At 42.9% G+C, this 23,543-nt stretch overlaps 1 protein-coding gene across 1 annotated transcript; it reads right to left on the minus strand.

Moving 5' to 3' along the window:
- Positions 1–578: 578 nt before the first annotated feature.
- On the minus strand, positions 579–4,112 carry rorb (RAR-related orphan receptor B). The gene is made up of 10 exons (XM_029510447.1): positions 4,094–4,112; positions 3,472–3,557; positions 3,203–3,344; positions 2,627–3,058; positions 2,036–2,157; positions 1,572–1,704; positions 1,353–1,460; positions 1,056–1,166; positions 858–970; positions 579–743 (listed from the first exon to the last, which is right to left on the minus strand). Exons 1-10 carry the CDS (start codon positions 4,110–4,112, stop codon positions 579–581), a joined length of 1,431 nt encoding a protein of 476 aa, XP_029366307.1.
- Between the last annotated feature and the right edge of the window lie 19,431 nt (positions 4,113–23,543).

Consider the following 23,543-nt stretch of genomic DNA (forward strand, 5'->3'; position numbering starts at 1 on the left):
AGGACTAACTTATTTTAACAGAAAAAGAATAATACTGGAATCCGCTCTGCACTAGAAGAGTATCTACAATAGCGTCTCTAAATCCACAGTTCCCTCCCCCGTCCAGCTTCTTCAACTTCACAATGTCTTCATGTGAAAAAGAAAAAAAAAAAAAATCAAACAATGTTTTTTTTTTTTCCAAAGTTAAAACAAATTAACTTACCGATTTTTTTTTTCTTAAAGATTGACAGCTTAAAATTGTTCCTAGGTGTTTTAAAGTCTGTACATTTCTGGTCAGTCAGTTCAGCCCAGGAGACAGGAGGAAGCCCCGCTCTGGTTGTGGCTTGGGACGCGCTCGTTTATATATACATTCTTCAGACTGTATCGGTGAACAGGATGGGATAAGTGCTGGACATTCCTAGTATTGTTGGCGGTAACTGTAAGTTTCTGGCAGATGATTCCTCACCCTCCTGCTTGAAGTGAGGCTGGGGGAGCACAGGAATATGGGGTTGCCACGATGATGACGTAGTCAACACTACCGTCTTGTCAGATGTGGCTGCGGTCTTAATTTCTTGGTCCTGCACTGGCACCTTTTGTTGTCACTTGGGCATTGCCATGGCGGAGTTGGGGTCTGGATTGAAGAGTTCTTTGTAGAGCGGAGGGAAGAGGATGTTGACTGTTTCTGGGTGGAGCTGCTGGAAGGCCTGGAGCTCTTCAGTGTGAAGAGTGCACAGGGCTGACAGTGTTGGGATTCGGCTGATCAGCTGGGAGAGACAGTCGAGGACAGGAAAATTCACACTGATGAACTTACAGAAACAGACAGACAACGTTTTTTGCTTGTTTTTTTTATGGTATGACATCTCACTACAAAGGCCTACCTTAGCCAGTGCATCTTCATCCATGTGGTTCTTCTGCATAATGTGCTGCAGAGCGAAGTAGATCTTCTCCTGGAGCTTCTGGACCTTCCGGGGCTCCATCAGCCAAGGCCGATCTGAGTGGAAAATAGTGTTTTGTTTTTTTCAGTCGATTCAGATTGCTATATACGTTAGTAATAAAATTAGTGGATGCTGGCTGACCTGTAGAAATCAGTACAGCCGCTGAGAACAGAGCGATCTCCTCCTCTGTCAGTTGCAGTGAACACAAACTCTTGGCAAAGTCAAACACTGCACTCACTAAGTCATCACAACCTTACAGTGAAACAGAGCGGACAGGGAGGGTCAGACAAAAAAATTACACTTTCATTATACTTAATTCATGCATGGTCTGATTGAAAAAAAAAAAAAAGTCACTGGGTAGAGTGTTTTATTCTTTCTTTTATCCTTTTTTTTTTTCTTCATTTATAATAAGATTAAATGTGACTAGTAATGCCTTACCTAGAGCTTTGAACATTTGCATGCCACCATATTTCCCCTCAAAGAGCACAGTGTTGTTGAGAGGGTTGAACGCTCTGCACATCCGCACCAGGACCACCTCCAAACAACCTGCCAGAGCCAGGCAGAGCCGTGGTTTGAGTCTGACTCACCAAAGGGCAAACAGAATTGCGAAGACAAAGAGATGGGCCTGGCCCCACGCTGCAGGTCCAGCGGTCTCACCTGACTTGAGCAGAAGGATCTGGTCATTCTGGCACAATTCCATGAACCCTGAGATGCGCTTTGCGAACTCCACCACATACTGGATGGCATGGGTGATCTGAATGGCACACTGCTGCCACAGCACGTCACGAGGCTGGAAAACAAGCGCACGCGGTTTTATTGTAAAGTTATACAAGTTATGTGTTCAGTATAACTGTTACAGTAGTTCCATTTATACAAACTGAATTGAACTCCAATCTTTATGAAGGAAAAACTTCTTGTTGAAATCGTCATTTCAAAGCACTGACCACGAATGGCCCTATTTGCATTGATTATATTCAATGGAGAACTTATACGTCTAGTGAGACACATGTTGCTAAAGATTAAATGAAGCATAATATTAAAAACACAAAAATAGCAGAGGCATACACAACTCATTGTGGTTGTTCTGAGCATGAGGAGAGAGTCATGACACAAAGTCTCACCTTGCTCTGGTACATCTTGACCTCCTCATAGGAGTGTGTCTGCCAGGCAAGCTGCTGGAGCTCCTCTGTTGTGTACTGACATGTCTCCAAATGGGACTTGATGATATTCTGAGCAATACGGTCTGAAAGAGGAAGATTCATGCTCATTTATTCCCTCCCATCCAGAATGCCTATTCATATATTTGTTCAGGTATACTTGTGATTCATGGTGATTCATGGTGTGACGATTCTGCATGTGATTATGTTTAATGGAAGTAGGAAAAATCTACGGAGTGGATTTGTTTTTCATTGGTACCCATTTACTGCTTACTTTAACATTTCCTTGGATTTGTGTTAAGTGATTAACAAATTCTTAACGTGCAAACTGCCTAACTGCATATACAGTGATGTGACACCTTGTCAGCTATCTGTGTAAGCCTGTCTGATCTCCTGTTCTGCACTCAGATTAGCACTCTGACTCACGCTTTCTACCAGGACTACTTTGTGGGTAACCGTTCATTTTCCATGTGGATAATTCATGGGGATTTTAATAAATGAACCTTTCTACTGAGTTTGGCTCAAGAAACTAGCAACACATCATGCAGTCTTTACCCAGCTCTCCCATGCTGACGTTATTGGGTCCCAGCTGACTGTCCTGGTAGCCTCCGTAGCTGAACAGATTGGGTACTGGCGTCAGGTCGTACACTGGCTCCTGCTTAATGTGCTTCATGCCCGACATGTCCAAACCTGACTGGTCGGGAGACGGCTGGGTGGAATCCATCCCATAGTAACCCCCGGGGACTCCACCTCCATTACCATGGCCACCTTTGGGTAGCTCAATGACATGACCATTGGCATAGGTGCCCCCAATCTCATGGTTAAGGGTGGACAGTCCGTTGGTGAGGCTGGATGAGTAAACACGTGCCAGAGCTTCTGCTTCTCCTGTCTGCTGCTGCCGCTGCTCCTGCAGTCGTGCCTGGTGCTTCTGGACCTCTGCATACAGGCTGTCACGTTGCTTCTTGGACATGCGGCCAAACTTTACCGCTGCATGTGGAGGAAGTAGACATGATCCAAGGAGTTTTACCTCAAGTACAAGCGTGCGTGTATTTGTGTTGTTATAATGAATGAACAGTGATAATCATTTATTTCCTTTTTTATAGATTTAAACCGAGACAAACTGGGCCTCACCATCTCTGGACATTCCTAGTGCAAGACATTTCTGCAGGCGGCAGTGTTGGCAGCGGTTGCGGTTTGTTCTGTCAATGAGGCAGTTCCTCTGGCGGGGGCAGGAGTAAGATGCATTGTTCTGCTGACTCCGTCTGAAGAAACCCTGGTCAACAAAAAGCATGAATACAGACTTTCAGGTACCCATGAAACACACAGAGTGTGTGAGTACAACATTTCTGAACCTAAGCAAAGAGAAACAGGCTCTGTTGAAACAAAGAATCATGTCTCACCTTGCATCCTTCACATGTAATGACTCCGTAGTGGATACCTGATGATTTGTCTCCGCAGATTTTGCATGGTATAACTTCGATTTGGGCTGCAAGCAAAAAAGAGATATAAAATGATGTGTGTTGCAAAACTCATTTTGGACAAGACATCACCTGATTCAGTCACCTCACAGGTTTCCGGATCTCAGCTGGTGGTCTAATTTGAGGTTGAAAAACATAACTTTAGCCTGTTGACTGTAGCACCCGATTGAAGTTACTGTGTGTGCGTGTGCCTTTTCACAAGGGCACGGTGACATCTGGACATTCTGTATGTCCTCGAAGGAGCTTTTCTAATGGCACATCAGGGATTGCATACATGCACACCTTACACACACATTCACACACGCACACATATTTTTTTGTGTGTGGGTTCTTTGTGGTTAACTTGAACAAGAAACCCATACAGGTTAGCAAGGTTGCTCATAATGAGAAAACGGGTTACATTGCTGAAGGACCACTCATGCACTTACTAAATTCTGTCTCTCTCCCGCAGACACACGTGCACAAACACACACACACTGAGCTTCACTGGCTTTTACGTAATCTGCAAATGCACTAAATTAACTAGTGTCAAAATGTTACTCACTGTGTATGGGGAGCTCCATGTACAGATCAACCAAAGGCACAGAACATGAACAACAGCAAGTATATCAGTGTGACAAACCAAAGCACCCGCCAGTCATGTCTTTCGACTTATCAGCCATAATAATGGAAAGAGAAAGCTGCTGCTCCAGTTAAGTGATATGAGATGGATGTAGAGGTAGGCAGGTATGTCTGCTGAGATGGCACACTCTCTATAAAGAGATTAGACAGCCTATCTAATCCTAAATTATTTCCCGACTAGCTGGCTCCCTCCTCCGCAGAGCACTGGCTTAGCCACAGCTGAAATAGCCATCCACATGTAATCTCCTTGCACAGTCCCACCTGTAGGAAATTCTGCAAGTTTCCTCAACTTTCCCAGAAGTTCCTCAACAAAGTCGACAAGCAGTAGAGAAAGAGTTTCATCATCTATATTTACACCTTTCACCAAAGTGAAACCTCTGAAGAACAATGCAAAGCTTACAGTGGTTGACTCCCTCCGGAAAGGGTTGTAGTCAGAGAGGGCATTGTGGGTCTGTTTGCGTTACCAAATGCATATATCAATGAGTCTTATGTGCATGCACACAACCTAGTTCAATCTAGTTCTTTTTTGTGCACCTGGATAAATGTATGCATCTACAATTAAACCAGTACACGAATATACTGCACAGATATATAATCTACATAAATATATGAGAATACTAACTCACTGGGGAGGAATGAGTGTGCAGTATATATAATTGGATAAACCTATATGCGGCTCAATGGAGAGAGCTCTGTCTGTCCAAGGAACTAAGCAGGTGTGGTCAGTGACTATTGCCTCTACTCTGTATGCTCTGCCTGTTGGACATGTTTCGCAGCATATGTAGGATCACTCTGCTAAAATGTGCAGAGATACAGGTGGCAGCTGATGTGAATGAATCCATACTTTGTTGCTCTTAGATGAACCTCATCACTCACTCTTTGAATGCATAATGATGGACCAATTGTGGGAACAAAGAACATTACATAGCCACTCTGAAACATGCAAACAGGATCCTTTATGTTTCCTCTCATTTATTTGCCCCCTAGTGGCCTTTAGGATGCACAAACGTTTACTAACCAAAAACTGACTTCCAGTCTGCCATGACACTGGACTATGGACCCTCTTTCATTGTGTCTTGGCATTGTTATCTTTATAGTCCTTCCAGGTGTGAATGGCCCTGTATTGTTTATTTATTTATTTATTTTTTTATCTCAAATTCCAATTTATAAATCCCAACAATGGGACTTTGTGTCCCACTGCGGCAGACAATCTGTGCGAGAATGACTTGTGGAGGGAACGACACGCTCTTTGACTGTGTGCTTACGGTAGCACGGCTCATGCTGACAGTTCTGGTGTGGCTCAAGACATGACCTATTTCCACCAATTCCCGGCCAACTGGTTCCAAACTGGGTCAGAGGAGAGCACTGGACTGGGACCATGTACCACAGACTACATATATACAGAGCTGTGAGTGAGCATGGCCTGTAACGCACTATTTATAGTCTGTAAAAACAGGTCAATTGAGCCCGGGACATGGATGTTATCATCACACCAAACAGACAAACGCGCACCAACTTCATGTCACGTTGCCTTCACTCTTAGATCTTCAGTTACCTCTTCCTTTTTGGTTTTGTTAACACTTGTCACAAACTTTTAGTCAAACTCTGTTTCAAACATGGAATACGTGAATCTCTTTGGGTTTAGACTAGCTGAATGTGTTCAGCCCAAAGCAGCTGCTGCCGCCACTGCCACAATATGGATAGACGTAGTTATTATGTGGCTGTGTATAGCTGCATACATGATTATTTCCGTTGATTTTTCTACCTCAGAGGAGTGCGTGTTTACTGTTTGTCAGCAGTGATTACAGTATATCTTCAGTGGGTTTCTTTGTACCCCAGGGGAGATTGTGCTCCTCTTTGTGTACCATTATTATGCCCAAAGGAACATGGGCGTGTGGGCATGTGCATTGTTTTAGTATGTGTTTCCGAGAGGGTCTGAGTGAGCGTTTCACTTATAGGAGAAACACTGAGAAATCCCAAGTACGTGCACGTCTGCGTGCCGAAGTGTTTGTGGCTCTGCGTTTGAGTGTGGGTGTGTGCTTTGTTGAGAGTGTGTTGTGCTCACTGCCAGTGGGGCCTGTCAGGTAGGATATAGGGAGACGGTCATGACAGCATTGCTGTTGCCATGGTGACCACCCACTCGCTGCTCTGGTCTGGCTGTCATAGCGATGATGTGCTAAGCTGTCACAGTCTTAAAGGAAGTGATGTCATCGCAGCGCGCAGCAAACTCACAGTTCGTCTTGTTGCCCTCTCTCAGCAGCGGAGGCTTTGTGGATTGTTTACCAAAGGACTCCCACTTCCACATCCAGTCAACAATAGAAGCGCGCTGCCTTGTTAGACTTTAGCTGTGATGGTGGATTATACATGAAGCAGAATTAAGAGCCGTTATCTGTTGGCTGTTCACAAAATGCGTTCTGCGTTTTTATTGTTTTCAAACTTTGGATGGGTTTGGGTTGGGTTTGGATTAGGATGCATTTCGGGTATTTGATTTCATGCTTTTATTTCAAAGAAGCAAACTTGCAGCTTCAAAGCTCAAGTAAAACGCAGTTCCTAAAATGGAGTAGAAGTTTGGAGAAAGGAGTCTAATGCAGCTACTCCCCCAAAGTCTTGTTTGGAAAAAGCAATCCTTTCCAAACTAGAAACAATGTGTGTGAGCATTTCATTTTTAGTTTCTATTCCCTTTTTTCTTTTTTTGGGGGGAGATTATTTTGCTCCTGCATCTTTCACAGAAGAGGGTGGGACTCTTCTCTAACCTAAGTTGACCCACTCTGAGTAAAGTGACTGACAGCATCCTCGGCCAGTGCGAGCTTGAGTGTTATCCCGAGGTTATTATGTAAGAGCGGGACTGCAACGCTGGCGATTCCTCAGCTAAAAGGAGGATCAGGCCTGCACAATCTCTTGAGAGAAAAAAGATAGTGAGAACTAACTAGAGGTAGATTTCAGAAAGAACAAGGCACAGATAGTTGTTTTAATATGCCTACACTACTGAGCGCTTGCACACGTGCATGTGTGTGTGTGTAGCTGGTTGTGGCCATGAGGGTTGTATTGCACTGGCACGTGTGTTATGATAATTGATTTTTAATGAAGTGAGGATCTCCTGTGTATTTCCTGGGCTGGCCCTCTCTCTAAATAGAGTTCTAATTATCTACATTGCTCTGCAGAAAAAAAGCAGAGCCTTGCACCAATATCTTAATACTTCATAAGACTTCTTCTGCAGCACATGTGCAGCTCACACACACAGCACCATTCACGCACGCATGCATCCGCACTGAACTACGTGACTATTTAAAGGGGCAGCTTTATCCATTGATACTGATCACACAGCAACAAATCAAGGCCACTAGGTGTTGCTACGCATGTTTAATTTGTGCACACGTGCTTTTCAAACCAGGCAGACTGGACATGCATGTTTGATTCATTCAGTCTGTGACGTGGGTCGGCCAAAGAAACGTGTCCAAAGCAACATACGCACGCTCACAGACAGAGCATCATGCGGAGACAATATCTCAGCAGTATACACAAGAGGTTGGGGCTGTAGTGTCACAGTTTATGGAACAGTTAAAATCACTTTCTGGCATAACTTTTGCCAAATGTAAGGCACTTTAGAAATGCAAACACAACTCCTACTGCAGTCCCAGGGGTTGATTTGTTGGGGATGAATGTGGGTGGTATCTCCACTTCATTAAAAATATGCATAGCTTCTTCTCAGCTAACTAGATATCTTCTGGGAAAATGAAGCAGATCAGCACTCCACCCTCCCCCTCCTCCTACCCCCACCCCCACCCCTCCTTGTTAAATCTCAACAACTCCGACGCTGGTCTTAGATGTCTATATACTGTGAATTATGTTATCACTGTTCACCATCCACTCCACTTCAGTCTGTTTGACTTTTTCATTTCTTTCTGAGTGTTCCTACTCGCTGTAAGTGGCTGTGTGACTGGGAAATCTTTTCAGTTTCAGTATTTCATGATCTATTTCCATCTCTCAGCGTAACTTTGTCTTCGGTGTCTCATAGAGCTCAGAGAGAAACAAGCGTTTTTCATTTTTCTCCGCCGATGATGAAAAACACAGAGAAAACTTTTGGTGGCGTGATCGCTGAGTGGATGAACACACACAGCTGGGAATAGCGTACAGCAGTGCTGCTTGGGTTACCTCCCCTGTGTCTCCTGTCATGTTTTCACATCATACTGTCCCATTAAAATCAATGAATCACTGCCACTGCGTATGGTTTCAAACCAACTTGTGCTGTGTGCTATCATACTTTTCTTTCTTTCCCATCTCTTGTTACTGTCTGAAATATCTAAAAAATAATATTGAAGAGTGGTGGACTATCTGCTCTTCTGAAAAAAAAGTGTATTTGCTTCACATTGATCCGTCGTCCATGCTGTACGTCCTCTCCGCTGCTCAGACACCAGTGTGGAGCATTTATCATAAATCTCATTCCTTTGGGGTCTTGACAACCTTAAGGTTTAAGATGCTGATGATGTAGCTGCAAAGTGCAAAGTCTCTCCAGTGTCTCTCGTCTCTCTCCACTGTCACTTCATTCATAACGGCAACATATATTATCACATGTCAAGGTCATCACTCATCAGCAAGCATTTAGGTCTAGAATTTAAATGATACTTTCAGTTGCGTATGTGGCTTTCATTAGCGAATCGAACTCTAGAGTCTTTTCTTTCCAATTTAATCAAAGGAAATTTCTGCACAAAAAATAATGGCCCTAACACAGCTTCAAAAGGATGGACGTGAACTAAGATACAAATTCAAATAGGAAAGGTGTGATTTTTAAACGAGTAAACATTTGACAAGGCATCTGATGCCACCAGTATTCTCACTAGCAACTGGTGCGGTGAACTTTTGATCAGTCCCAAACACAGAGGTTTCATACATTGACTACCAAGACGTGTGGTTTGGTAAACCTCTGCCCTCCGATTCAACAGTGCTGAATGCTCATTTTAAACATGCTCTTTGGAAACAGTATCCCTGTCGCCTTAATTGCTTTTAAACAGTGTATTTGGAAACAGCTTGTGAACACAACACCAGTTTGTTTAAAATTAATGAGCTAATGTGAAGAATATTTATTGTTAAGTATTTAGACAACACTGGCAGTCACTGCCTGGTTTGAGTCTTTCTATACTTTTGTTTTCTCTGATCCATCACTGGAAGGTCAAAATGAAACAGCTGTGCTACATCACATTTTCCCAAAGCCACCATGGCACTTGGCAAAGTGTGATGGACATTTTTCATTGTGACACTTTCCTGAGCAAACGTCCGATCAGTTACAAAAATAACCAATAGATGCGACCCAGCTGTGACATGACGGCAGCGATGATCATCCCTGACTCAAAAATCTATGCCGGGTCTGACTGATAAACGTAACGGCCACCAACAAACAGGAACCTTCCTCATTACAGAAGGTGATGTGGCCGCGTGCTGGTTCTGCCTTTGTTTGTACAGTCTGCTGTGCAATGTGCTACAGTAATAATCATAATGCCATGTAGCAGGCCCACCTCCCCTCCCCCAGCTTCATCCCTCGCTGCCAAGCATGTCTTTGTCCACTCTGTAATAGCCACAGTCACACTGTTGCCGCATGAAGTATGTTACTGCCCCCAACCCCTGCATTTCCCATCAGTGCAACCCCCCTTGCCCAAACAAACCCACTCTGCCAACACGCACACATACGTATTAACAGTCAGAAAAACAGTCACTTTTGCCCTCCCCCCATGCTGTATGTCAGAGGGCATGAGCTTGTCCAGCTTGCCATGCGGCCCCAAAGCACTCTGGGTAATTGCTCAGATAGCAGGTCTGGGATCAGCTGCAGTTTGTTCATAGAATATTGCACCACAGTGTGATTGGACGCCACAGAGAGGGAACAGAAGGGGGCCACTGGCTGTCATCCAGTGCATCGATTCACACACACACACACACACTTGCAGAAACGTGTTCAGACAGACAGAGGCATACATTCAGACATGCCTGAACGCATACATTACAGCAAACTGCTTTTGAAAAAGCAGACTATGCTGTATGATTTCTATGCTTGGCCCCCACCCAACACACACACACACACACACACACTCTCCCTCCCAGTGCAGCATCAGATGGGTAGGGGGAGAGGGAGGCGTGGGAAAAAAATCCACAGGGTAAACCCAACCCCTGCCTGAACACACGTATATAGAAACACACACACAGTCTGCCCATCTGCCTCTTCAGATCTGCCTCTCATGGTCACTGTACACACTCACACTGCAGCCCCCTGGGTGACCTGTAGGACCTGGGTGGCCTTTGACCTTTCCTTAAGGACTGAGGGAGAGCATTAGAGTGGAAGGAACAAGTCCAAGTGTGGGAGGTCTGCATCTGGTCATTACTGCAGCCATGAGAATGCACACACACACACTCTTTCTTTACCTCTCATGATTTCACCGTCATGTTAGCGGACATGCTTGTGCGCACACTGAACTGTTAAAACACTGAGTGGGTTGTTGTGTACTTGTGTTCATCGGGTGAGGGGAATCAATGCACAAAAAAATGTCTGCGCAAACACACACATACTTTCTAACAAAGACTATGACATTCTAATCTCTGAAGTGAGGAAATAACATTTCGTTGGCATTGGCCATGTCCTCATCTTCCCTTATCCTCACGCTCCTCCTCCTATGGTGTTTCTCTTGAGCCTAATTGTAGATGACAGTGTGTGTGTGTGTGTGGTGTTTCTGTTAGGGGGAAGGGAGAGGAAAAAGGTGGCTATCCCAGTGAAGATAGAGGAAAGACAGACAGAAAATTGCTCTCAATTCTTACATAAGGTGTTGAGAGTCACAGCCTTTATAGCGGTGGTCGGTGGTCAGTCGGATAAAATCGGGAAACAGGAACATCAGCATGCGTGAGGGTGAATGGGCTTTAAAGCACTGATGAAGAGAGCAGCACTTAGTGTGAATAGTGAACAGAATTAAATCACTGAAAGAAGGATGGAAACTGTGTGTGTGTGTGTGTTTGTTAAAGCTTGTTTGAAATGTTTAGCTTTAAATCAGATTAGATATTGTGCAGTTTGTGTTTGCACATGTATCGGCTGTATACACATGTATGTGTGAAAATTACAGTACAGTACAGTGCATTTTTTGTTTCTTCACTTTTTATGAAATTTGAGAGGGAAATGCTTTAACTCTATCTCATATATTTGACAATTTTGGTTACTTTAAAGATCAAACAGTACAGAAAAATTAGATGCAACAATGTAAAAACGTGCATCAATTAGAGTAGTTCCAAGAATACGATACTTCTAATGTTCCTCTGAAATGGCCCATCATTTTAGTATCTTTTGTACTTTTACCTCAAAGGATCATACTCGTTATTGTTTCATATTTCTCTGGCCTGGTGTTAAAGCTTTTACGCTATTTCATTAAATTCTCAAATTTTTCATGATAAAAACTGTGGCCAGTACTCCCAGCTGGAGTGCTTTTACTCTGCGGTACTGCTTGTGAGGAAGTTTATTTCTATAACGCCTCACAATGTCAGCGCCACTTAAGTGCAGATTGTCGCCCTTGTGGTTGTGGGTTTATGTTTCTCTTTGCATGAAACGGGCGAGCTGCTTGAGCATGAGTGCAAACATATGAGCCAGTCCCCATTTGAGATTATGCATGTTTTTCAAAAGGTTTGAGTGTATGTGTGTGTTTCAGCGTGCCTGTTTGAGTGAGTGTGAAAGCGCGCATGTGTGTAAGCATGAGTGTGTGTGTGTCCTCTCCCAGGGATGGCCGCTAATAGCTCGCCTCGGGCAACAATTTAACTCAGCCTAACAAGGTTCTCCCCAAAGTGGCCCCAGGGGCATCTCTCACAGAGGCAAATTGATCACAAAGACTATCACACAGCTCAGCCTGGCTCGACCCGGCCCACTCTGCTCTTCACCTGCTCCGTCTCTCTCTCTCTCTCTCTCTCTCTCATGGGATGATTTAACAGAATGCATTATCAACATTTATTCTAAGTTGAAAGAGCAAATGCAGTAGCAGCAGCAGTCTTGTCTTAACAATTGCATTCCCTTTTTGAATGACAGGAGAATCTCATCAACGGGCACGGCTTAGGACACACACAAGTGAACTAACACCCTCGTGGGTTAAGAAAGGGTAACTCAGGATTTGGGCAGCGAGAGAGAGAGAGAGAGGGATGGGGAGAGAAAGAAACATAGACCTAATAAGAGTCTCTTCAATGGGATTACAAGCACTAAAACAGGCTAATCTTTGTCATTAAGAAAAGATGCCGCACTAGGCTAAGTCATATTATAGGCTTATTGTTGTTAGTGTGTGCTATGCACCTGCCAGCAGCAAACACCTTCACAGAGCAGAGGCATTTAGGAACATTAGAGTCCATGCAGGCGAAGGTGCATGTACAGCCACAGTTTTATCTCAGTCAAATGCTGTCTTTTTTTTTTTTCCCTGAAACAGTCACGGAAACGATACCCCTACTTTCTAAAATATAACACAACTACTTGTTTTGTTCCTCTTTTTGTCATTGAAAACAGTTCATCCCAAAATATATGTAAAATATATGTTGTTGTTTGTAAACTAAAATAAAATCAGTCTATCAGTTAAAATGTCTCTGGGAAATGTAATATAGAGAGTTCTACTTTATCTATCCAAATGCATATGATTACGTTCAAAGTAGATGGAGGAATGTTACACTGACACACACCTACAAAATATGGGCTAATCTGCTTTGAGTGTTAGCTAAAGTCTAATGGTCGGTTTGCCAGTGTGGACTTTGGATACTGCTGTTACGGGTGCTGCCGTTATTCATTGCTGAGAACAGCTACAGTTGGCAAGTGTAATGTGAGGACAGGATAGTTTGTGTGTGTGTGTGTGTGTGTGTGTGTGTGTGTGCGTATGGTGGTGTGCATCAGCATCCATTGAACACAAACTCAGTATTTTATCCTCCCTGTTGTTATCCCTCACTCTTCACTCTTTCTCACTCAAGCAAATGCTTATATGCACATGCGCTATTATATAACTGTTAAGTCCTTCTCTTACTTGCTCTCTTTTCTTATCTCCTTCTTTTATTCATTTCCTGTTTATCTCCTGCTTTAACTTTAATTTGACATGTATAAATGTCACAGATTCTCAAGGCCACATGATGTTGACACCTGACACCAGAGTTTCGACGTGCAGGTGAACATGCTTTCTTTCTTTAGGCTGCCCAACAATAGCATGCTCTGTCTCTGTCACTCTCTTCATAAAGCAAGGTAGACTGCGAGACTGCAAAACTAATTCCTGCTCTTGATATCAGCCTATATTTCATGAAAGCTACCCCTCCAATGATTTCTCCGGTCTCTCTGTTCATACATTAATCGGTTTCTGCGCTTAACAAGCACAGTCACCCTCTTGCCCGAGTTTTTACTTTAGTGTAAATTGTAGGAAAATGTGAATATTGAATATCACTGTGCCTCCATTGAGACATGCTGCCTTCATGGATGAGTAAAACTGACAAAACAGAAGGAGCTGTCAGAGGACTTTATGACTTCAAGGCAGATTTAGAGTTTAGGAGTGGTTGAGGCTGAAATCCCTCCCGGCTAAGATAAAGTGCAGACACAAACCGAAGTATGCCGTATAGCCCACGCTTTGTGTGTGTAAAGATTGAAAAAAGACACAGAGAGAGAGAGAGAAGGAAAACTCTTTGCCTAGACTCCCTCAGACAGCCGCATGGAGATAAAACCAACACAGAGTGCACGCTGAGCACATGCTAAACAAACACAGGCTATGATAGCGGCTAGGTGGGCCCAAAGAATCGCCACTCAGGCCACACGCACAGTGTGGTGCAATGTTTTTAGTATACTGCTTGAAAAAAAGGTCAGGTAGACACTTAAGGTGAGCAGTAGCCTGGGGGTGTCTGAAAGCAGGTGTACAAACAGTGGGAAGTGAGTTCTGAATGTAAGCTTATGTGTGTGTGTTTTGCAACAGCACTCTGGTGGTACCTCAGTCAGTCAGTAGGGCTGCTGAGGGATTAAAAAAGTGGCCTGCATGGGCTTGGGGTAATCTCTCTTCTTACGTAACACCAGACCATTAGTCAGCACAGATACACAATAAACAACGCAATCAACAACGCAGTGTGCCACAACAGAGCACACATACACTGATAATACTTCAGAACCGGAGATTCACTCAGGCCAGGTGCTCATCACTGCATGCAGTGTGCAATTTCATGGCAACAATAGAAACCAATTTGGGGAAGAAACATGTCACCCTTAACCTGCTGTTTCTGACTGAGGAAAGCACAGGTTTCCAAACAGGCTCCCAGGAATATGTCGGTCCATATTTTAGTGTAGTTTTTCATTCTTGATACAGTTGATACTGCTTTGATAACAGATGCACTTCATACAGACTGCTGGTTAATGATGTCAATCACCTTTTGGGACAAAATAAGGTAAATGTCTTTCACTCTCCTGAACCAGCATCATTTAGCATTTGTAAGCAGTTCCAGCATTTAATGGACTGTATTGACAGCAGATTAGAAATGCTATGAATATATATTTTTAATATGCTTCTAAATATAGAAAAGCCAAATTGAAATGTCTCCAACATCAAATGAACCTGTTGACTCATTTCAACATATCACAATCAATAATAGGAACAAACATTACAACAGCGTTAATCATTAAATCTAGTAATGAATTTTATATATATATATATATATATATATATATACACACATATAAAGCAAGTTGTTAAAATGAGAGATAAAGTAAAGCCATTAAACTTACAATAGATTTTTCTAAACAGACTGTTTCCGTTGGTTCTGACTAAAAATTGATCCTATGATGCTTTAGAATTGGCCAAATCAATGCTCACACTCCCAAGCAAAGCAGGATAGGACTAATTCTATTGGCATAAGGCCATCATGCATAGTATTGCAGCTGCATGTGTCTGTGCTTGTGTCAGTGCTCTCTGTGTTTGGATGTGAAAACATGCCATCTTGTAATATAAATAATGCTGAAATTGGAAGAGCCACACGGCTGTAGGTTCCAGCCTCTTAGTGTTTCCTGTCCTTGTCTCTTGACACCTATGTCCATCACCTCTCTCGCTTATTGCTCCCTGACACTCCTTAGTTTCTGTCACTCTATCTTTTCCCATGGCGAAGGCGTGTGGGAGAATGTGATTGACACGTATCGCTAACTGAGGAGCTCAAATGGCGCTGTGAGCGCCCGCTCCCTCCATCGCTGAACCCTCTGACCTGTCTGACCAGACTGTATCTGTAAATTGTAATACCTCTTAGGTTCATATACAATACAACAATACAATAATACAAAGCACCCACACAAACGGGCCAATGGTGGCTAATGTAAAAATGACTGAGAGAAAAGAGAATACCTGCTGACAATATCAGTTTATGTGGTTTTGTTCATTGAAGTACATGCTCACTTTATTCCTGAGAGTAAGTGTTTGTCTTTAGCAGGGACATTAGCAGCAGCACTGGGATCAAACCCACTGAAACAAGAGGATACTTGCAAAGTGGATGATGATGATGATGCTGACTGGCACTAATATGCTTTTCAAACCCAACATTATTTCTCATATATCAATGATCAGTCATTTTTATGTTTTATTATTGATTTATGTTCCCAGCCAGCATTGATTATTATATTTTGTTTGATATAAAACTTACTTGTCCCCAAAACTTTTGAACTTGAAGATATAATTGTGGTATACTTGTGTTATTTTACTATGCAACTTGTTTGTTGGCTTTTAGAAGAACACCATTCTCAGCACTGCATCATTATGGTGCTGTTGAAAATACAGAAATAATTATCCTGTTTACAACATCCTACACAACACTGAGCCATTTGGAAAAAAAAAAAAAACGGCAATGCTCCATTTTCTGACATGAAGAAAAGGCCTTGATGATATTATTCTATCTGTTATTTCTCTGGCTCCTCCTGGCCGAGTGATGGGGTGACATCATCTTCAGTCAGGGCTTCAGGAGTTGTGGCTATTGTTAAATGATAATTACTACGGCTCATGAGAGGCCTCTATTTTTTTTTTTTTTATAACCTTGTGGTTGTGAGCACATTTCTGTGTAAGGGCAGCCGAGACTCCACACACACACACACACACACACACACACACACACAGGTCGAGAGTGGGGGCCGCACGGCCCACTCTGATTTAATTCTATCTGACAAAACCCTTTGGGGCGTGCAGAGGAAGAGAGGAAGATGGAGAGAGAGAGAGAGAGAGAGGGAGCAAAGGAGAGAGACGTGGAGAAAGACGGGTGAGAGAGACGCTTCAGGGGCCTCTTCTGCCATCCACAGCTATATAGTGAAAGCAGGAGCTTTTGGTTTACCCCCCCACCCCCAAAGCCTCCCATGCACAAGAGTGGTCGCGAGGCCCATTAAAATGTGGATAAAATACAAGGTGCAGGACAGAGGAGTTTGCCATGGGATAAGAGGGGGGAGAGAGAGAGAGAGAGGTTGGGGTGTTTGGCCTTCTCCTGCTTTTTCTTGCCCGAGGTTTGATGGCCTGAAGTTTAAGATTCAGGAAGTGTATAAACATAGAAATGAAAACGGGAGACAGACAGATAGATAGATTTAATCACGTTTACACATTTATTTTCTAGATTAAAATTAAGCTACTTGGAACAATGCTGTTCGTTTAGTTACTCTTGTTCATAATCATGTTAATGGTGATGTGAAGAAGAATTTGTTAAATAGTGACAGCCCATACAAACAAATGAAGTGTAAGACGACAGTGATTATACATCTGATCACAGCATGGTCATAAGACGATCTTAAAAAGTTAGTAAATGTGTCATTTATCAGGCTTTATTTCTGTTTGACTTCAGATTGCAGCGCCCCGTTTTTATATGAAGTCCAGACTGTCTGCATGTGAATCGAAATTCTCCAACCTGACACCGGAACAATCAAACAATTAGATGAAGTGTTTCAAATGCGAAATGACAAGACGAGGAAGGTCCGTCGATTTTAGACACGTCCACTAAGAATTGGAAGATCAAGATCATCCAGTTTAACGAGCGCTGCAACTTTGCGTCAGCGATAATTGCCGATTTGCCTATTCTGAAAAATAACAGCATATCGAAAACAAATAAACAAAGCAAAAAAAAAAAACAAAACGCCGAGCTGTTATAAAAGTCGAATGAAATATTAAAGCCGAGGCGCTGAACTGCTGTTGGCGAAGAAACGAAAACATCTCTGATTTAAAGAGATTTCAAAACAGAGGTGGAAGTTAAGACCTGGGATGATAGGGAAGAGCTGCGTTAACCTGTGTGTGTGTGTGTGTGTGTGTGTGTGTGTGTGTGCGCGCGCGCGCAGGACGACATTGACGTTGAATTTCACCATCCTGGAAATGGGTTAGTGGAGCGCTTGAAAAGTAGCGTATCCCCGAAACATTCAATAAAGTTTATGAACACAAAATGACAAGTGGAAGTTTGTTTCCCTGCACATCACCAGGTCGGACCTGGAAGCAGCTTATAAACGGAATTTCCGCAGAAGCTCAAATGATTAAAGCTTTAATCAAATATCATGCGCCACTTTTAAATTTCTAGGCAGACTCCAAAGGCTTTGCGCACGAATTTACAAGCAGAAATAAAAAAAAAAAACAAATAAACTGCAGGACGATTCTGCACACACATACACGCGCGCTTATACTCAAAACACACACACACACACACACTCAGACAAGCTGGGAGGAATAAACTTTTACGCATTGGCATCGTTGGGGGCTGCATGAAGCTTCAGGCGGATCCAACCACAGACTCAAGTTTTTCTGGAGAAAGTAAGTGAGCGAACAGCTCTGCGGTGAAGAAACTCCCAGAATAAACTTTAAAGGGCCAATGTGGGATAACGCCTGTCGTGCTGTGCGCGCGTGCGCGCCAGTTAAGCTTGTAGGGGGAAAAGTGGCGGCGGTGTTTGGAGCAGCGGGATGGTCTTACCTCGCATGTTGGCGTTGCTGGAGCTGGTGCTGAGGCTCGTTTCCCAAAGCAGCAGTCATGAAGAAACAAACATAAACACTTAAAAGATGGGGAGGGGGTGGGGAGGGGGGTTTACGAAAGGGGCGCGGGGCGGTGGGGTGGCGGAAGATCCTCGGTTAAAAAGAACAACAACGAAAAGAGTGCAGATGGTCTGCTTCGACGTCCACTGGCTGCCCTGAGTGGAGGCGGCTCTGCGCTAAAAGCATCCCAGACCGGGGCGCAGGGAGGCGGGCTGAGGTCGCTCGGTGCGTCGGTCGCTGCGCTCTGCTCGTGTGGTCGCTTTTCTCATGACATCTGCGCTCTCACCTCTGTGGGAGGGTTTCACTGTTTTCTGCGGGCTGAGGGAGGGAAGAGCGTATAGGAGAGGCTTTACCCAGCGGCCCGGATTGGACTGGAGCACTTTCTGCTCCTCCCACTCTCTCCTGCTCAGCCTCCAGCCCGGAGCCTTCGCACACACACACACACACACACAGGCGCGCGCAGTCTGAGCGCTCTCTGTCGCTACAATACACAGATACAATCTCAAAATAAATAAATAAATAAATAAAAAATATATAATGTCACCTTACACATTCAGTCAGCTCGACTCTTTTCTTGAAAGCAGGTGAAAGACGTATTCTTTTAACAGCTTTCATATGTCACCTCAAATCTAACGCTCAGTTTGAAGAGATTTATTTCTGTTGCCCCCATTCCACTTCTATTGGTTTGCAGATTTATTTTATTTTTGTGACAGTTTGTTGGAAAAAGGCACCAAATTGATCATTTGATTCAACAGTGTCTTAAAAAGCTATTCAACTTGATTTTATGATTTAAGGTCATTAGCTGTGGGTCAAATATTAACTGCAGATAAGTGGCATGAAAATAAAAAAAAACATAAAAATGCTAACCCACAGACTTGAGACTATCGGAAACAATATTTATACATTTCAATGAAAGCACTAGACAAAGAATATGAATGTGATGTTTAAAGTGACCACTTAGTCTGTGGTGTTTGTCAGTTTAAGTAAAAGTAGGTATGTGGATGGATTAGCAGGATATTTCATCACCACAGAGGCAGATTAGCACAAATTACAGTTATTATAGCCACAGATGAGAAGGAAAGCACACTGTGGTTTGTGATAATTGTGATTTAAAAACAGTTTTATTATTTCTTTCTTTTTTCTTTTTTTTTTTTTAAGAATAGGAACTCCATATTTGTCTTACAGAGGTTTTAAATATCAAATCACATCAAATCAGATTTATTTGTATAGCGACAAATCATAACAAAGTTACATCAAGGCACTTTACATATAGATCAGGTTTAGACCAAACTCTTTATAAAATTAGAGTTTCCATTACATGTATGAGTAAATAACTCTTTCTTCATATACATGTATACACACACACACACACACACACACATATATATATATATATGTATGTATGTATGTAAGGAGAGGGAATGAGAGAGAGGCTAATAGATCTTATGTCACAGAAAGAAGAGCAGCTCAGGTGACATGAGTTGTCTCGGGTATCCTCAGGATGACTTTCAGGGTGGGGTCCTGTCCTTCCTCTGAGAACTACTGAAATACTGACCTGGAAAATGAAAGAGAAGGGGTCCACTACTGTACTGAACAATAACTGACCTAGTGCAGGTGGCAGGCGTGATATCTATAACAGCATGTTGGAGTCATACACTGACCTCTTATGCTAATGATTTTCTATTTTGAAGAGGAAGAACTGTCTTTCAACTGATTGTTTTCCTCCACCGCCCTGTGGTCAAGTTTAGTGTGGAGGAATTGTGTCAGTGTGTTTCATGGACCATCAAAATCGTTCATTGTATTTTAAATCAGCATGAATGTTGCTCCGAAATTCACATCACATCAGACTATCGCTAAGGTGACTCAGACTCCTCCTCACAGCGATGACCTTACACACTTGATTACAGCAGGAAATTGTGTAATATAAATTGTAATTCATGAGGTTCCTAAATAGGAGAGTCTACTGAGGCAGCAGCATGTTCGCTTGTGTCTGATTTCATGAATCAAAGCTGATAACTGAGTCCCCAGATTGTGGTGCTCTTGTGTTATCACTGCTGTGTACCAACAGACTTATATAGTAATGGTTGGGGTAAACTGCCAGGTCTGCCAGCTTTTCTTCGACACGGGACCAATAGCTGGTGTGCTCTGGTGCGACGCCCACTGAAATATTCGAGAACGTAAAAACTGGTCATGTCATGAATGTGCAGAAGTGAGTGTTGGTCCTCTCTGTGCTGAAAAGAGCCAGCCCTGTCACATGCAGTTAGTGTCATGGCCAGTGTTCAGCGTTTGTCATTAGAGTGGTTTTCTAAGAGATAACACTGTTGGAGCTTCTGCTGGTCCTTGCAAGGTAGGAGAGAGGCAGGTGTGGCTGAGAGGCACTTTCACCCCCGGTCTCTTTTAGCCTCTTTAGTTGTGGCCCAGGGAGAGAGAGAAACAGGGAGAAACGGAGAGAGAAACTGCCCAGAGCACATCTCCACTGACCTACATTTCATCTGTCGCTTTTTTCCACTCTTTCCTTTTTTTTTCCCATCTCTTATTTCTCCTGTACCAACAGCTCCATAATTGTGATGTAATGACCAAAGCAAGCGTGATAAAATCCCAGACTGGTCAGGATGAAATACTCTTGAAGACAGGCAGACAGAAGAAAGAGATAAAGAAAAGAAGAGACAGTGGTGGGGGGGTGGAATGAAACAAGGAGGTAGTTAGCTCTTCAAATACAATAAAGGTTTCATCTCTTTTGTCAAAGCAATAAAATTTGTCCTTATGAGGTCTGTGTGCTGCGTGGACTTCAATCCATCTGAGGGCTGGGGACTCCATTAAGATGGATTACCCCTCATTGCCAACTAGTCACCATCCTCCCACAGCCACAGAGATAGCAAAGAAATTACTTTAAGTATGAGCAAATATGTGCATTGTCGGACGAGCGAGGATGGGAAAAAAGAGGAAAAGAATATAGAGGCCGTGTTTGATGAGATACGCTGGAGTGGAGGCTGCTCCGTCCATATGGTGGTAAGAGGGAGGAAGGGAGCAGGAGAAGCAGACCGGGCCATGCCTAAGGGCGGAACATGGAGAAGGAGAAGGCAGCACTCTGTGCCGAGATGGGATCTCAGGTCCTTCTGTCTTTATGTTTCCCTATTTCTGTTGGCTGCCTGATCGTCTACTACATGTCTGTCTGTCCGTACACCCCTCTGTCTGACACTCATCAAGTCTGCGCTAACTGCTTGTTTGAATGCCTGTGAATATTTTGTAGCTGATGTGCTTGTTATGTATCTCTCATGCTTGCGTGTTGTTTTATTCTAATCTGACATGTCCCTTTGTTTTTAGTTTGCCTTTCTTCCCTCCCTTTTTAAACCCTGCTCGCGGCATGGCTCCAGGGATGGCAATGTTAGTCTGTCAGTCAGTCCATGCTTTGGTCCCACCGGATGATCTCAGTAACTATGGATGGATTTGGACAGACAATATGTCTTGATGACTTTGCTGATCCTGATTTTGTATCGAAATTACATGAAGATGAAAGTTCTATTTCTCACACTGAATGGATTGTGAGACAAGATAAATGTGGAAAATCGTCCATATAAAAACCTGCATAACAAAAAGAAAAACATTCTTATCCCAACGATATGTGATTTGGGTACATTTCTACGTAATACTGAACAAAATGTAACGTTTCCTCAATGCACCCTTTATGGATGTCCATTCGTCACTGCTTTGTCCATTTCCATGTATAAATGCACATTCTTTCATGGTTCATACACAGATAGTGTTATTTTTATGTGCCCTTCCGTTCACTTGGACTCAGCGATGTGAGTTCTAATATGGTGGTGAAAGGAGAAAGGTCGAGGTCACCGGGATCTTTTTTCAGAATAATATAATTCAATAATTAATTAGCTAATTGGGACAAAATACAGTATCTTTTATTAAATTCCTACCAAGTCTATACGATTTATTTAATGAGTCTGAACAAACATGGAGGTAAACAACAACTTGATTTGATGGCATTCATCTGCACATATACGATGCTGTAGGTAATCCTAATTTTTACACCATTTACTCTGGCTCTTCGTCAATACATATTGGCCATATTAGGTCTATACCCACCGTGTTATTGCATTCATGTCAGCCATAACTAGACCCTCTTTTAGAGCTATTTATCATGCAAACATTCAAGTGTTCAAGTAATAATTCAAATAACAAGGTTGACATGGTTCATTATCTGTGCACTCCTCAGCATGTTTGTACTGTCACTGTGAGCACTTTGGCATCTTGACATTAGCATTTAGCGGGTATTCTCACACTGCTAGGGTGGCTGCAGAGCCCTCATGGACTCTTATTCAAGCCATTGTATTGCGCCTCTGTTAACATTTGACCCTTTCATTCAACAGTATCACAACAAAGAGCAAAGAATTTTTCATCCACCTCTTTTTCACTCTCTACACACATCACAGAGATGCTGCTTTGATGGAGGAGCAGACAGGAAATGTTTCTCTACCAAATCCATCTGGATGTATAAGTTTAGTGCTGCCAGACAGTATGTCCCTGGGATTTTTTTTTTTTTTTCACATCCAACCACCTGCTGCCAAATGATTTTCAAGTGATAGACACTTCATATTGCCTCCACAGTTACCCCCCATAGAGTCAACATCTGATTAGAGTTTAAAACACTCTGCTGATGCCGATGTATGAGGAAAAATCTCAGGACTCGAGCACTTCTTTTGCTCTATTTTTGATACATTTTAAAGACATAATTGAGCATCATATTCCATATTGATTGTCCCTGGCACTGCAAGAGGAAAGTGTTGTTCTGACATAATGAAACTAAAATGCAGTAAAAAAGAATTAAACCCGAACAAACTCCCCTGATCTCAGGAACCACAGACAAGATCCTCACACACGTATGCGTTTGCATGTACACACATGCACACAAACACACATACTTATACACAGCAACAAAACAACTGGATGGCTAAGCTCCCATTTACAATGAAAAGGATACCAGTGAGAGATAAGATTGTTCAAAGAAAAGAGAAAAAACAAGAAGCTCAAAGAGAGCTAAATGCGATAGCCTTGTTTCCTTTCGAGCTGTTCATTCATACCAGTCAGTGCTGCCCTTGAATCGACCACTAGGAAGTTAACTTATATATAATTAGATAAGTTTCCTCTTGAAAATAAGAAATTAGGCCACAGGTCTCTGAGGAATCTCCCTCTCCAATCTGACGACATGTTCTACGCTGCCTCTTATTTTCCCCTGAAACAAGCAGGTGATTTTTCACTGTGAAACCATGAAGAGTATGTGTGGGGGGGTATGAGCACATGTGTCTGTGACTTTAGAAGTGTGTTTGTGTGTATATTGTACATGCATATTTTTCTTTTCTTGTTTTACCTCATATA

The sequence above is a fragment of the Echeneis naucrates genome, chromosome 9, assembly GCF_900963305.1.
Source record: "Echeneis naucrates chromosome 9, fEcheNa1.1, whole genome shotgun sequence".
Taxonomy (NCBI): domain Eukaryota; kingdom Metazoa; phylum Chordata; class Actinopteri; order Carangiformes; family Echeneidae; genus Echeneis; species Echeneis naucrates.